This window comes from Carassius gibelio, chromosome B8 (genome assembly GCF_023724105.1).
Source record: "Carassius gibelio isolate Cgi1373 ecotype wild population from Czech Republic chromosome B8, carGib1.2-hapl.c, whole genome shotgun sequence".
In the NCBI taxonomy this organism is placed as follows: Eukaryota; Metazoa; Chordata; class Actinopteri; order Cypriniformes; family Cyprinidae; genus Carassius; species Carassius gibelio.
This window is the reverse complement of record NC_068403.1, coordinates 14160813-14177060: the sequence shown is the minus strand read 5'-3', so window position 1 is coordinate 14177060 and position 16248 is coordinate 14160813. Positions and strand designations below refer to the sequence as shown.

The 16248-nt window shown below is 36.8% G+C and overlaps 1 protein-coding gene across 2 annotated transcripts; it reads right to left on the bottom strand.

Annotated features, from left to right (window-relative positions):
• Positions 1–718: 718 nt before the first annotated feature.
• mgll (monoglyceride lipase) lies at positions 719–15668 on the bottom strand. 2 transcript variants are annotated; one of them, XM_052563583.1, is made up of 8 exons: positions 15478–15668; positions 14296–14440; positions 9297–9403; positions 8348–8484; positions 5325–5435; positions 4573–4662; positions 3938–4153; positions 719–3083 (listed from the first exon to the last, which is right to left on the bottom strand). In XM_052563583.1, the coding sequence occupies exons 2-8, from the start codon at positions 14418–14420 to the stop codon at positions 2967–2969; spliced, it is 903 nt and encodes a 300-aa protein (XP_052419543.1). In that variant the 5' UTR covers positions 14421–14440; positions 15478–15668; the 3' UTR covers positions 719–2966. The 2 variants fall into 2 exon arrangements, with proteins under 2 accessions (XP_052419543.1, XP_052419542.1); XM_052563582.1 differs by lacking the exon at positions 15478–15668 and having other exon boundaries at positions 14296–14757.
• Positions 15669–16248: the final 580 nt, after the last annotated feature.

Below are 16248 nucleotides of genomic sequence, written 5' to 3'. Positions count from 1 at the left end.
ATGACATAATTTTGATTATTGGGTGAACTAACCCTTTAAAGACTTTCACTGTTCACAATTTTATGTATTTTTAATTATTATACATATACTATACATATACATATAGTTTGGGTCAATATGTCAGTTACCTCTAGGCCTCCCTGACAGTTTAAAGACTGACACTAAAAGCACAAGCCTGTTGCCTTGGAGAAACTGGGACGGGGTGCACCAAGGGAAACATGCCCACTGGAATAATAGATGTGTGACTTTCGTTTTCTAGAACAAATCAGAGTGTAATTTAGTTTTTTCAATATCTGGTTACTAAAAAAGATCCTTATAATGAATTTTCACTGGAGACTATAAACTAATTTTCCAGGCATAATTAATTCTGGCTCTTATATCAAGACTAAACCACAAATCTCTATTGCAATGGATGGTAGCTTATACACACACACACACACACACACACACACATATATATATTCATGCTAGGGGATTTTTGCTGCTTGAACAGAACTCATGACCATATGACCTAAGTCATGGCACGTCACTGGGGTGGGATCATCTATTGATATCCGACACATTAATATCCAACTTAAAGGCACAAAATCACTCACTGACTCACTCTAAAATAAAATTCAAGTATTCAGATAAAAGGAATTTCTTTAGACAGTGGAGCAAAGCTCAAATCCATTGTGTTGGGATCAGTCTGAAGAATAAAAAAAAACACAGAAACTACTTATCATTTACCATTTCAAATTTATTATTTTACAGACTTTACAATTCACAGACTATTAACTGGCCATACTGAAAATTATTGAAATCACATTATAGCTTTAATTTCTCTGTTTAATTACAGTTTTTATGCAAGAATTCAGAACTCTTTTAATATTAAATGTGCCATTTACTAGGACAGGGCAACTGTAGGAGAGGATTTTAGATGCCGTAATAAAGGCAAGCAACTCAGATGGAAAATTTTAATCCAAATGAATCATGCATTATTGCCCAATGTAAATATATTGTCCTTGAGAATATTAACCTCTCCTCCAATCGCAGTGCACCTAGTACTTCTGCTTTAGGAAGATTTTATAACAGTTACCGAAACAGTCAAAGTCACAGAGGATTATCACTTATAAAGATTTAGTTATTCTACAAATATATAAGAAGTGTAACATACATTTCATGTACAAGTGATCCATTTCAAATGTTTGAGAGACAATATACTTAATAAAATGCTCAATGTGTGAAACAAACATCCAGACTATAGTTTCTCTCTACATAATCTCTTAACAAACATGCACACTATTCACAATCTTGTGCTGAACATTTCATTTCTGCTCACACCAAAGATAGCAGTTTTATTTTCTTATTTTTGTTTATTGATTGATTTAGATCAGTTAGTAATAAAACATGTAATAATAGATAACGTTTCTGCTCGTTGCTTGCTTCCATTGCCACGTGCCACATTCAATAAAACCTTCATTGATCTACATTCATTGATAAAATGCCTTTGAGGATTACAGACAAATCTCTGTAACAAATCCTTCTTTTGTCTGAATCAAAACAGTCACGTTAAATGTTAAGCTGGTGTGAACGACTGTCCTTTTACAATTTCCTGTTATTTTTGAGCTACAAACCTCATTGAGCTACAATGAGGTCAAAAGCTAATGTGAACATCTTATAATTTAAACAGTAACATATTTATTAATAATATAGTAGTCAAAGTAACGAAATGCTTGTAAAAATAAAGGAATAAGGTATTACAATTCCAAAGCCCATAAGAAAGAATCATATGAAATCAATCAAGCTGCAGAACAGCTACTTCCCCACTTACTCCAAGGAATGGAACAGTCTGAGGTGTTTGAAACAGTCAAACCACAAAAAAAAAAAAAAAAAAAAAAAAAAAACGTGTGGATATATATTGTGTATATATGGGAATCTGTGGGATCTCCTGCATAGATGTGTCTGTAGAGATCATCTAATTGATCTCTTCGAGTGCAATGTTACATTTGCTCAGCAGACATTTTGCTCTCTGAATGTCTCAAAGAATTACCATATTCTTATTCTGTAGGTACAGTTTGTTTCTCTGCCAAGCCACAAGCAATATAAGGTTGAGTTGCCTTGGTAACTGCGCTCACAGCAGAATGCAGTACTGCTGTTGTCCAGCGGGGGCAGTACTACATCTCTTATGAGCAGTGGACATCACAAAGCGCAAACTGCAGCTGTTCTATTACTCTGGCATCTCAAAAGAGAGCTCAGCACTGAGGGCTGCCAGGTGCATTATATTACTCATGATGTTTGCTAGGTTAATGCACAAGCCATACCCCGCAGTGCTGATGCCTTTGAAGGTATAACAGGGAATATAAACTCCCACAGAACCCTTACTGGCCATATTAAAGCTTGATTGGATCTCTAGGTCAAAGGTAATTTACTAATGACCTCTTATTACCAATAGATATATAAAGGTAGACACCACGTTCGACCACTCAAAGCAAGTAGATGCCTCTGCCATCCTGGAATGGTGAAGTTTCATTAAGCATCCTCTAGATATAAAAACCACCGAAATTTAAATTTAAATTCCTAAAGAAACTGGATAAACTTTCACATATAAGAATGTGTTGGTTTGTATGCACTCAACATTACAGGTTTTTAAACTATATTACCATTTTAAATGTCAGCTTTGTCTTGTTGTATTGTGTTAGTTTAGCAAAACCGTCTGCTGAAGTCTATTGTAGATATAGATTTTCATACATGCGTATAACTACTGTTTCAGACATACAGGCTTATATATGGAGGACGGCCCATAGATACAGCCGCTACTAGTGCATCTACCTAGACATATCTATGTTATCACCTAGGTAGATTAAAGTGAAGGTGGTGTTGTTGGCATGTAGTGCAATCAGACATCTCATTGTCAGTATAGATGAACAGATGAAAGATTCGGTCAGGGGCGGGGCTTAGGCAAGTCTGCATTCGGTGATTGACAGCTAAGACACATGAGGGGCGGGGAGTCTCTCCAGGATCCAGGTGCTCACCTCCTTTAAGACAGACTCAATAGTTTCAGGTAAGTCATGATGTAGGGCATGGTAGGCTTCTTCATAAACCTGTTGGTCACAAAAACACAAATAGATCTGTGGGTTAGGAAGGCATAAACTGTACAAAATTGTCATTTTAACTGTAAAAGAACACCGTAAAAAAAAACAGTAAATAAGTTTCCCTACTATACACAGGGAAAAACAGTAATATAAATGTAACCTTACATTTCATGTAATTTTACAGTAAAATGCTAATACATTTTGGAAGTAAAAAAGGTGTTTGTCAGTATAACATTTTAGTAGCAGCATGGCCTTTCTAATCAAAAAGAAAAGGGCTATTGGATTTTTTATTTATTTATGGATTTAAACTGCAGTTTCTTCCATAAATATGCTAACATTTTTACAGTATTTTTACAGAATTATTCCAGCAACCACAGCTGTGGTTTGTCCTGTATGAATTATATTTATGATTTTCTTTTTACAGTCTTTGCATGAATCTTGGTCTATGATATGTGTTTCCATTCAGAGTACTGCATGAATGTACATCTGGATCAGGTTATACTGAGAAATTCAAAACATATACTGGCACAACATAAGCTCAGATCATATTCACAAGTCAACCCTCGAGTTCTGCAGTTTAAAGGCATAGCTCACCCAAAAATAAAAATTCTTTCAAACCTGTATGACGTTCTTTATTTTGCAGAAGAATATATTTTGAAAAAATGTTTCAACAATTTTTGTTAATATACTGAAACTATACAACGACTTTGAACCCCAATTACTTCTATTGCATGGACCTGAAAAAACTAACTCTGAAACGTTTTTCGAAATATATTCTTTTGTGTTCTACAAAGGATGAGCACATGCTGAGAGAATGTTCATTTTTGAATTTTTTGGTCCATGTTTATGCACGTTTGATTCACCTTCAGTTTTTTATCAGTGCTCTTGGCCTCATTATACATTAGATGAGCACCTCTGATGTCACAAAGCTTGTCGGCGTCGCCATGGAGAATGTAGAAGGGCCATGTGATGTTGGGTAATTCTCTCTCAATTCGAGCTGCTGCTTCCATCAGCTGCATTCCGAATGCAATGCGCAGGCCTCCGTGATAATTTAGCTTATCTGTGTCATATGCCTCCACCTAATGGACAAGAGGAGATTATGTGGGATTACAAACATGATCCTAATATAATAGTAAATCTTTGCTCAAGACTACACTAGGTAAAACTGAGGTTTTAAACAATTATAGTGAAATCTAGGCGACTGTATAATGTTTATGTTGTGTATTATGGCTGAATAAATGGAACCAGCTGTTTCTGTTGACGTAAGAGTATTCCAGACCCAAGCTATGAAGAAAATCACAACAATATGTTGTCACTATGTATAAGCCTCAATCTAAAAGAGTAGGTTTACTATGTAAATACTGTTTTAACAGCAAACATAAACAATGCTGCCAGATTGTCTACTTAGGCCTATTTGCACACTAACTGTCAATGTGAAATTTACGCACATATGCATTGCCCTACTTCTACAGGAGACCTTTGACATAGATTCCTGTACCTGTTTGGGATCCCTTGAGACCCATTTTGACTCGATCGAACCAAGAGAGAGATTGGGAGTCAAGCGGTTTAGAATTTTTGCCACGAAAACCTGCAAAGAATCCAAAAAACCACATACTGACAATTTACTACAGAGAACTGAACATTTCGGTCACGCCAAATACTGAATGACTGAATTTACATATTTACACATTTACATATTTGAAAAACTTAATAGAAACATTCACAAAAGTACAAATTAAGCAGATAACAAAAAAATTTGAAAATGTTCACATATTGAATAAACAGACAACGGCCCTGGACTTAATCCACACCGAAAATGTATGAATGTTATTAAAATACTGATCCAAAAAAACGGCATTATGCATTATTTTAAATGAGCAATTAAAAATGCATTATTTAAAAATATATTTTTTTAAATGATTAAACAATAGATACTCTAAATCCTTTCTAAAAGGCTATTTTGACACTTTCTGGTTGTTAAATTAAATTTGAACGTTCATAGTTGACATATGATGAGAGGCAGAGACTGCCTGAATAGAGAAATCTCTGCTGCCTGCCACACGCTGAAAGCTCCACTGCTGTTTTTTGACAGCTATTGTTATTTAATGGCTTTAACAGTCTGACTGCAGGGGGCAGCATATCTAATTTACAGCCTCATGTTTCAATTGTGGTGGTTATTAAATGCAAAAAAAAATATTTGTGGAGAAAGAAGAACTGACTGTCACTATAGCATGTTCATTGACTTTTTACCTTGAAGGGTGTAGCAGATTCAGCATTCATTTGAACCATGGGGCCTATGAGAACCACACCTGCAAAATCCTGCGGCCTCTCACAGGTGGTCAGAATGGAAATGGCCCCTCCCTGTAGTAAAACAAACCCAGTCATGTGATTGAAAACAGCAATATCTAGTATTTACTTGTAAAGTTCTTTGTGATTCCTCCCATATACATGTATATTCCACAATAAAAAAAAAGAAAGAAAATTCCATTACTGGTTATTTTCTTTTAACACAAGGTTTTCCAAGAAAATACTTTATGATATAATAGCTTAATTCCGCTTTGTAAAAACAAATCATAAATTAATAGATTGTGATTATTTTATTTTATTTTGTTAATAGCGTGTTGTTTTATAATAACATGTTTATTTGTGGGGTTTTGTTTACTTTAAAGTATATACATAGCTGTCTTTGTATTTTAGGAAGAGCATCCACCACAAACTGAACACCATATTTTGGGGTCCTTGTAATTAGAAAGTTAAAAAACTGTATTAATATTCTGTTAGTTATACACTGCATGAAAATATGTACTCTTAATTTGACAATAAACATGTTTTCCATCCTTACATGGGTAAATCTAAGTGAGAAGCCCCTAATTAGTAATTTTCTGATGCTCTGCTCTGCTTTCTTCATCTTGTTTCTATTATGATCCTATCTATGAATATTCATGAGTAGAGGCCAGGATTCAAAAGAGTTGGAGAGATTAAAGAACAGTTCCCACCACATTTCTAAGAGACTCCAGTAATCGGCTGTTTTAAGTTACGCAAAAAAAGCTTTTAGTCTAGACTTACAAACCCAAACACACACTTAGTTTAGACACACTACAAATGCACACTAACACTTAAACCTTCATCGAGAAAATAGGTGGTTTGTTTTGATTTGATTATAAAGGTAATTGCATTTTAATTTTGAATTTTTGAATTCCTGGGAGGAACTGGAAGTTTCAAACGCACACCCTACACACAGATAATTACACTCACAGCTGCATCTGTACGTGCACTTCCTTTACAAACACACACACACACACACACATGCACATTATTATATGACACTGTTCATTTTCATCTGTAAACATGTGATAGGAAAGCAAATGTTTATTCAGCCAGTAGCTTCAGTTCCTCAGGCCTCAGGAAGTGAAAAGTACAAGGACATATAGTCCCATGACTGGAGGTAACAATACACACCTAATTGCACATTTCTTTTCAGGAAGCATGTTTACAATCATTTCATTTTACAAATTTCTTATTAAAGACTCTGATTATATAAGTACCAAACAGCCTGGTATTACATAAGATACTAGATTAGTGAGTAAATGAGGGGGAAAACTAAAGAGATTTGAGAGCAGCAGGAACACGATTTATTATTTAGAGTTATAATGGCACTGAAGGAGCAGGAGAGAGGTGCATTATGGGTACTAACTTTAGGATTTCTTTACCAGGACACTCATGTAGTGGGGAATTTATATCATATAACAATCCCAGAAATAATTATGATTTTGTGATGGTGATGTTCCACAGAAATACATTGATACATACATCCAGAAACATTTCTAGTCTACAGGGCTCATGACATGATGCTTCTTGAGTATGCAGCTGGTCTGTTTTATTAATGAGAACTGTTGAGCAAAAACAAAAGGTAAAGAGCTTCCAGCTGGATTTTTTGTTAAGTTCAGTCATGCACAGTTTGGATTTAACACATGCTGAACATGGAAAATGTAACAAAGCAAAATCAAAAGGTCTTCCTGTAGCCTCCACCCCATGAGTCACAGTTTAGACAGCCTCAGACATCACGTCAACGGACCGTTGGTCAGGGTTGCCAGGTTTTCACAAGAAATCCTGCCCAATTGCTACTCAAAACTAGCCCAAAACTAGCCCAATTGCATTTCTAGGGGTCCCCAGTTAAAAATCGCGTTCCGAGGAGCAAAATACAAATTTTTTGGTGGGGTTCCCCTTCTAAAATTGGCATTCCAGGGAATGAGTATCATGTTATTGGACTCACTTCAACCCGCAGACATGAAAAACAGTGTTGAAGTAGCCCAATTCTGTGGGTAAAATGTAGACTTGGCAACACTGTCATTTGTTGAACGTCTGATGCATATGGCACACAAAATTGGAAACACTTTGGGAGTTTTGAAGTCATCATCGGATTGGTTGAATTATACAGGATTTCTGGGAAATACGTGTGTTGCGATCTTTAAAGGGATAGTTCACCCAAAAATGAAAATTGTATGTTTATCTGTTTACCCCCTGGGCATCCAAGATGTAGGTGACTTTGTTTCTTCAGTAGAACACAAACCAAGATTTTTAACCGAAACCGTAGCAGTCTATCAGTCTTATATTGTAAGTGGATGGGAATCACGGATAAAACATTTAAAAAAAAACTGCACAATCAAAAACCAAATTAAACCCTGCGGCTCGATACATTGATGTGTAAAGACACAAAACAATCGGTCTGTTCAATAAACTGAACAATTTATATTGTTTTGTTTTTTTAAATAGTATTGCCTATTTTGTTTTATTTTTATCACCAAAATTTTGAAAACACACCTAACTGCAAAAAGTTAATGCAGGTTAGGGTCACACAAGTGCAGTCTACTCTCTTTCTCTTACATTAATATATATTCACTCTCACTCACAGCCATAGCTTTTACAATGAAAATGTAGAGTTATTTGTCTATAATGATAACAATACTATAAAGTTTTAATAACCATTTGAATTCTATGAGAATAGTGGAGCCCACACGATAACTTTCATAATGATTTTTCAGTCTGATGAAAAATAAAACACTGGCAGCCAATCAGAAAACTGCAGCATGTGCTTTTAATGAACAGAACATTATCACTGGTGTGAACATTAATATAGTTCCGCTACAAATATAGTTATCTTAACAGTTATCGTTTTAGGTGTGAACACAAAAAATAGAAAGGTCTGTAGAAAGCATGTGACCTATGTTTGCTTATGAAAAGACATGGGGAACTGGCTTCAAAATATGTCCTACCATTGAGTGTCCAATGATGAAGACTGGCAGCTTGGGGTACCGGCCCTTCATAATGTCAATGTGCTGGAGGACGTCTCTGATGTATATCTGGAAGTTTTTGATATCCATTCTCTCACCTTCACTCTGGCCATGACCAACTGAGACAATAAGAGAAAGAGAATTAATGATGTAACATATGCTTCCATTCGCCCCCGTGTCTTTGTATATCAGCTTTCCTTTGAAACAGGAGATAAATAGGGCTGTCACTCACAGCGCAATGCTAATTGCTCACAAAGAAGAGCTCAGGAAATTTTGGCATATAACTGACATGACATTTAGTCAAGCAAATTAACATAATATTAATAATGGAACAATAGAATAAAATAGAATAGAATAGAATCTCCAAAAAGCATGTGGTTTACAGACATACTGAGATGTTAGACTCCATGTAAGAGGAGGAGAGAGACAAAAAGAGAGTAAGAAACAAACAGAAACTGACTGTAATGGTTTCTGTTTGTTGTATTTCCATTGAACCAATTACTCACACCGAGACACCAGACAGTCAAATCACACACTCACACAACCCCAACTGCTCATCACAAGGTGGCTTGCTGTCTCTCTGCATGAATCATTAGTTACCATGGTACTGCCACAAAACAGCTTAAACATTCTGTACACATAGCACCTGCTATTTTCTGTTTCATTTCATTTTTCTTTCATTTCTCAACTCCATCCCCCACTCTACACCCAGGATGTCCATGCCCACAACATCTGTTGTAAATGACAGGAAAACCGGGTGGATGAATTACAAGGAATCAAATGTGGGCGTAAAATAGTTTTCACCCCACTCTGTCACATTCTCATGAAGAGCACGCCCTCCTACACGACCCAAAACACTGCTGCACTGTTGCTAACCAACAAATCTGTGTGTTGGGGATTTTAGCCGTTTGATTAGGAGTCTGCCACTCACCGTGATCATGGGCGAACACCAGAATGCCATGCTGGGTCAGGCTGTGAGCAATGTCAGCATATCCCCCACAGTGCTCTCCTGCTCCATGGGCGACAAACACCAGAGCCCTGATGGATGAAAACACACATTATTGATTTGGGAAAGGAATTCAAAAAAATTTAACAAAGCTGGTCCTGATTCCTTTTAACATTTCCAATTCCATTTACAGTTTCATGAACAATTATTTTATTACTTGTAAGGAAATCATTTCAATAATACATACATTTACAACAATTTAGTTCTAAGACAATTTAGTTCTTAGACATTTCAGTCTTTTTTCGTTTGTTTTTGTGGCTTTACTACATTGGTTTTCCTAAATATTTCTGATTCACTAAAGAGAAACAACTTACTAGACCTATTTCTGAAACCACAAGGACCAATTCTCAATTCAACTAGTTGCTTATTAGCATATTATTAACATATTGGCTGTTTATTAATACTTATAAAGCACATATTCTTAATGACCATATTTTACATCCATAATACCTAAATACTTAAAGTTAACAACTACCTCACTAACTATTAATAAGCAGCAAATTAGTAGTTTCAGGCAAAATTCATAGTTAATGGTTTGTTAATAGCAAGAATCAGATCTTAAAGTGTGACTTATACCTTCTGTAATTGATCTAAAAGTATCATGCTACACTAATTGGGTATCTGTATGCTATGCTTCCTCATAAACTGACCAAAACAGACATTTACAGACACTGTAATGTAATTTAAATTACATATTATATTGTGATGTGGTAGGAATTGTAATCAGGCACTAAAGAGAAAACCCATTAAAAATTTTGGAGCCAACGGGATTGCCTGAAATCCTAATAGGGGACCTGATTTCTCATGATAGCTAGTGCAGGATACTTGGTCAAAAGGTTTTCAGTATGCACTGGAAACTTTACATGCGATAACTGTTAACAGAAGCGTAAGTCATTCGGTTCTGGTATATTTATACTGGTATTATTCAGAACCATTTCTCAGTTTCCAGCAGAAGAGAAAAACACATCCTACTAACAGTCTCCCACCAGAATAACAAGATATGCTCATTATCAGCATACACACTAAAAACCCAGAAAAAATAAGGCAGAAAGAGAGGAAGGATCAGAGAGAGAGAGAGAGTAGAGAGAATGAGAATAGCTTTATTAGGTCCAAACTTGTGCAGATTTGCTATGACCTCAATGCAGCCTCTAATCAGTAACAAAAAGAGTCTTTGTAAATGTATAATGGACTCACATGGTCTCAGAGGACTGAAAATTGGCATCTTTACTTCAATTTGGAGAAACTGCTATTCTTTCATTTCCTCTGTCATACTAAGAAATGCATTTACTAAAAATAAAGCCTCTCAACCTCCATCTACGAGCTGGTAACTTGGTGTAAGATAAAATGGAAGTTTTTGTGGTTATGATCATCCTTAGATCAAAACGCTTTTCTCCTTGAACCCTGGGAATGCAGTTTGTGAGGCAGACAGAGAGACTACTGTGTGAGTGTGCATGTCTTTAGAAATTCCAAAATAGTTCTAAAGTAGTTAAACTACAAAGTAACAATCATCAAGGGCAGAGCAGAGATAAACAGAATGAAATTCAGTGCGCCTGTACAGTTTTGGCTATACTTGCGAGGGCCAAATGTTTTGAGTATAATTTGGCACTGCTATAACAACTGTTTGAATAACCATGTTTGGTAGAGGAATTCTTCTCCAAATGCTGTGAGACAGAAGAAGATGGACCACACTGACCGGCATGACCCAATTTGTTGGACTGTGTATGAGTGTTTTACTTTGCATGGGTTCAGTGCCCAGGTTATCTATTGAGCAATCTGTCAATCATTATTGGGGTCATACAGTGGGCTACTGTGGTCTTTTCAACTTTCACACACTTCCTGGCATCAGCACTGGACATGTCCATGTAAGCGACTGTACAGGGACATTGTGAGATGATGTCTGGGCTGTAAGCGGAGTAGTTCTGTTAAATGTTAACCCAAGCAGTGAAGTGGTAAACTCAATGTAAACAGTTTGCCACTTCAGCTACTCATATTGGTCAACTTCAACTTCCAACAGACCACCTTACTACATTCAGGTTTACTTTCAAAGGTTGGTTTGGTGTAGATGTCACCTGTGTGCTAGGAGGTTCACCACAAACTTGAGAGGAAAAAAGATTTTACAAAACATACATGGTAACATGTTCACTTAAGATATTAATAAAATATGTTAAGATTTTTTGTACAATCACATTTACCAAATTTGCTTGCATTACTATTTCCTTCAGTTTTTTAAAAAAAGTGAAATTATGAAGATTCATTTTATTTTACTGACATGTATAAAAAGAAAATATTTAATAAGGAGAAAAAGTTATTAATCTAGTTTTAAGTCAGAAAACCGTCTCAAAACCAATGTTGACATACAATGTTTGGTTGCACTTTATTTTACAGTATGTGTACTTACATGTATTATAGTGTACTTACAGTGTGTTTATCTAAGAAAGTTCTGGTAATACAACGTAAGTACATGGGTTAGAGTTAGGTTTAGGGGTAGTACCTAGTCAATACATAGTTATTGTAATTACTATAATAAGAAAATAGTCTGTACATGAGGAACAGAGCTGTAAAATAAAGTGCTACCAAAATTCATTTACAATGGTAATATTACATTTAGTACAACAATTGTTCCATTTTGTTGTATTATAATATCACATTTATTAGTAATAATACATTTGGATTATTTAATATATTCATATTTTCAACTTTTTTCATACATAAAATATATAGATGGCATTTTATTTTAGGAAGAAAAATATTGTTTTTTAAAACCCCAGATTTAGCCTACAGTATAAAATGTCTACACTAAATGTGTAAAAGGTGGGATTCGAAATTGGTTTATTTGGCCTCATTCAGATGGTTATGTAATACAAAAAAAAAACATATGTATTGGATCAGTTTATTATAGCATGATGCGAAGCATTCAGTAATTTCCATGTCCCACCCTAAGCTGATATGTTTCTAATCAGCTAGTAAACAGACACAGAACCTTCAAGCGATCAACCACGAGCTAAATATTTTACCATAAACAGAATGACAGTGCAGTAGAGGGGATCCTGGTAGCATTCCTTCAGATGTCTGATGTAAACATCTCTGATGCCTGCATTAGTTTCATTAGCTGCTCTGAATCTTTCCCCTTCAGTCATGGGAAAAGCTACGTTCCACATCCCAAAACAAAATATTTGTGGTTTTATAACATTTCACTGAAGATCACATGGTTTTGTGGTTTATCAATATACTCTCATTAAATATGCCAGTGAACATGTACAGATGCACACACACTCTTGTCATATACACTGTTGCTGACAAGCATTAGAGATCAAATTAGGCTGAGAGAGGGGAAGAGGTGGTAACTATGGTAACGGCATGCTCCCCTGGGCCGCAACATGGCCACTTCAGGGTGAATAGCTAATGGCAAAAAACAGCTCTGCAACAGTAAGGCATAGAGTTTGACCTGTTTGACGTAATCATGACATCCACACAAACACTGCCTGATATGACCTATTTTTATAATTACTCAGAAGAACCACAGCAGATGACACTAGAAAAGTGTAGCAGATCTGTACTGTGTGAGTGTGTTTGTGTGTCTACAAGTGGTCATAAAGGGGCCATGAGCAGGGGCTTTCAACTCATGGAAACCAAGACCTTCCGTTCTGCTTTTACTGTATAGAACCTGAGTGGGCCCCTTTCACATTCACTTTAACCAGATGAGTAATTCAGGATGGTATAGTCATTTAACAAGATAGCATTTATAAGAAACTGGATTATAAAAAAACATTGTGAGTGAAAGCAGGCACTGCCTGTAATACATAAATTCTCTTTAAAGTAAACCTATTATTTAAGTAAATTAATTTGCACAGCATGTGATGTCAACAGGGTGGCACCCATGAGAAGCTGACTGGCTCCATGTAAAATACAACTTTTTTTAGAAAATGTTTGTGTCAATGTTGTTTTCTCCAAAGAATTGTTCATTTTTCATTGTTTCCAGCATACTGTGTCAGCGTTATACAGCCTGTCCAGTGTGAATTATGAACAAAAAGACTCATCATGCATCCAAATATGCTATTCAGAAGGAGGAAAAACAGTAGGCCTACAAGAGCATTTCACAATTATTCAAAAAAAAAGAAGCAAAAAGTGCCTGGATGACCTATTACTTCTGAAAAGATCCCAAGACGGACACTTTATTATCATATGTGGCCACAGGAGAGAAGTTGTAAATGGCAGTGAAGCGCTTTCAGATACAGCTTTAGCAGCTGGAGTTATCAGTTTGAATCATCCACTGAATTCACTTAATCATTTCCTCTACCCATTACAAGACAAATTATCATTACTTTCGGTGTTTGTTAAATGTATTGTTCATGAAACTTAAATTAGAAACATTACTCATTCATATGACATGCATTTGAAACAGCTTTATTTGTATTTTTTTTATTATTTTATTGTAATGAATGAATTCTTCAGTGAGTTTATGTGTTAACTCGGTTTTTTAGCAGTACATTTATAAATTCCTAACTGCACCTTTAAATGCAGGATTTTCAAGAAACTTCCCTTGTCTAGTTCCTCACTCACCAGTTTAGGCATCATGTGATGGGCCAAGAGTTTGCAAAAATGGCAAAAGAGAACCTCGCGGAAGACCGCAGATCAACCACTGTTAACGTTTACTGCCAAATGAATCTTCTCTGTTATAGCCTGTTTGTAGTTTTGAATGCGTGTCACGTTTTAAAAGTAGCCTAGCTACCCGCGGAGGTGCTGGAAAGTAAAGGGCAGACTCTTGAAAGTGGGCTAAAAATAAGCTCCGTAAGGAAACATCCGTAAACGCTTATCAGCCTCTCGTCCTGCTTTACCGGAGGCTGTAACGGGAGGATCTATTGCTTTATCCCAAGAGGCCTGACCTAATCTATATCTGTTTTGTATACGAATGTCTCGCACTTACTTCGGAGGACTGTCCGGCTCCCAGTAACGGCAGAACAAGTGCAGTCCGTCGGCGTTGACGATGTGCGCCAGGTCGGTGTATGGGACACCTTGCGGTGACCGACGATTCCCCTCGGGTTCCGGCATGTCCCTGCCGAGGGCTGAGTCTGAAATAAACAGACGGAGCGCGGTCAGAAGCTCGCTGCTGTACCAGTATGAAACAGCAGCGACTAACAGGCAGGTGGCTAGCGCATGCATTCCGGGGATTTCATTCATCTGGTGCAGCGCAGCGTACAGCGACCGGCAGAATATTTTCAATGACAGTCCAGTCCCTTACGTAAGGAGCACCGGAGCGATAACACAGGACTGTCCTGAGTATTTACACAAGCACGCGCGTTTTTAAATGGACTAACGATTCAAAGAGAGTCTGTTGTCATCATCTCTCGCACTGAGCAGTTTCCTGTAGTGTAGGCAGAAAGAAAAACAGCGCGTGCACTGCGGGACTGCTGTGACCGACAGAGTGCCAAGAGGGAGACAGTGAGAAAAGCTTCCAAAGCATCGACCTGCCAATTAATTTCACTCCAATCTATTTATCTGGGTCGATAGAGAATCGAGGCCAGCACAGACTGGTTTATTTAGATTGTCACAGCCACAGTTAAGCGATCCATTCTCCCAACCCGGAGAAACACTGAATGACAGGATACACGTTTGTTTTCATCATTCATTTAAAATTAATTAAAGTCAAAGTCTATTAATGTTGATATTTAGCCCATATTGATTATTAATGGTTTGTTTTCTATGCAACGATAATGGTAGTTTTTTTATTTTTATTTTTTTTACTTATTCTTCAAAATCCTATGCATTTTCAGCTGACTGTCAGTATCTCGATTGTCCTCTATGATCGTTGTCTACTTTTTAAGTGCCCAGTTCATTATAGTTTTGATTAGGCTATATGTGTATGCATAGCAAAGATAAATAGTCATACCTTAAAGCTTGGAGAACTATTTATTGATATAAAACAAATCAGTTTTTTATACCTAAAATGTATAGGCTACACGCAGCTCTTCAAGGAATGTGAATTCCCTCGACTCGATGCGCGTGTCTGGCTTAGATTATGTCTAAATAGCTCTTCGCAAAGGTGACTCGCAAATATCACATTTACTACATATTAACCAACAATAAATAAATCCAACCAACCACCTACCTGAATGTGCTACAGACTGAATACTGGAGACTCAAATTTAGGAGTCAGTGGTCCGGTACTGGAGGCGTTCGTTGACAGCGGCGCTCAGCCTGCTGCTGTTTCCTGCAATGGGTTCAACTCTGATCCGCTCACACACAGATGCTGAGCGGCCGCCTGATGGGTGGAGGAAGATTGAAAGGGGAGCCGTGTGAGAAACCGCCAGCACGCACACGCACGCACGCACGCACCCACGAAACTCTCTCTCTCTCTCTCTTTCTCTCTCTCTCTCTCGGTTCTTTAACATTGATTACAGCTAAATGAGATTTATTAAACTCATTAATCTTATTATGTCAACTCTTTCAGTTAGACTAAAAGCTTAGCTTAAGGTATGAGACTAATGCTGTTCTCTTGCATTAGGCTAGAGTTGTTTTCTAGTCTGTGTGTGATATACAGATGAGGAAATGTCGTTAAGGCTTTTTATTCACCTCTTGCACAGTAAGTCAGTTGCACACCACCTGTGCTTTAGTCACAGGTAGGCTAGGCTATCATCTGTTCAGAAACAATACACAGGTAAAGTAGATGGACAGGTTCTAGATGATCTTTTCCTTTTGGGATATGCTGGAAAGACCAGTTTCTCTGAAACTTGTTAACGACAATTTACATACAAAAACAGCACCCATCAAATGAAAAAGACTTTCTTCATTTATTTTTAAACATCCCTAAGATACTTAGCACTTCAGACTGAACATAAACAAAGAACAGTTTAAGAACTCCAATCCTGTTTTTTCAGGG

Excerpts from the sequence above, each read along its gene's own strand:
- mgll (XM_052563582.1), bottom strand. The coding sequence starts at position 14,549 with ATGAATGAAATCCCCGGAATGCATGCGCTAGCCACCTGCCTGTTAGTC. Across the intron at positions 9,404-14,295 it reads GAGCCGGACAGTCCTCCGAA|GGCTCTGGTGTTTGTCGCCC; the intron begins GTAAGTGCGAGA and ends TTCATCCATCAG. Across the intron at positions 8,485-9,296 it reads GGTGTTCGCCCATGATCACG|TTGGTCATGGCCAGAGTGAA; the intron begins GTGAGTGGCAGA and ends TTATTGTCTCAG.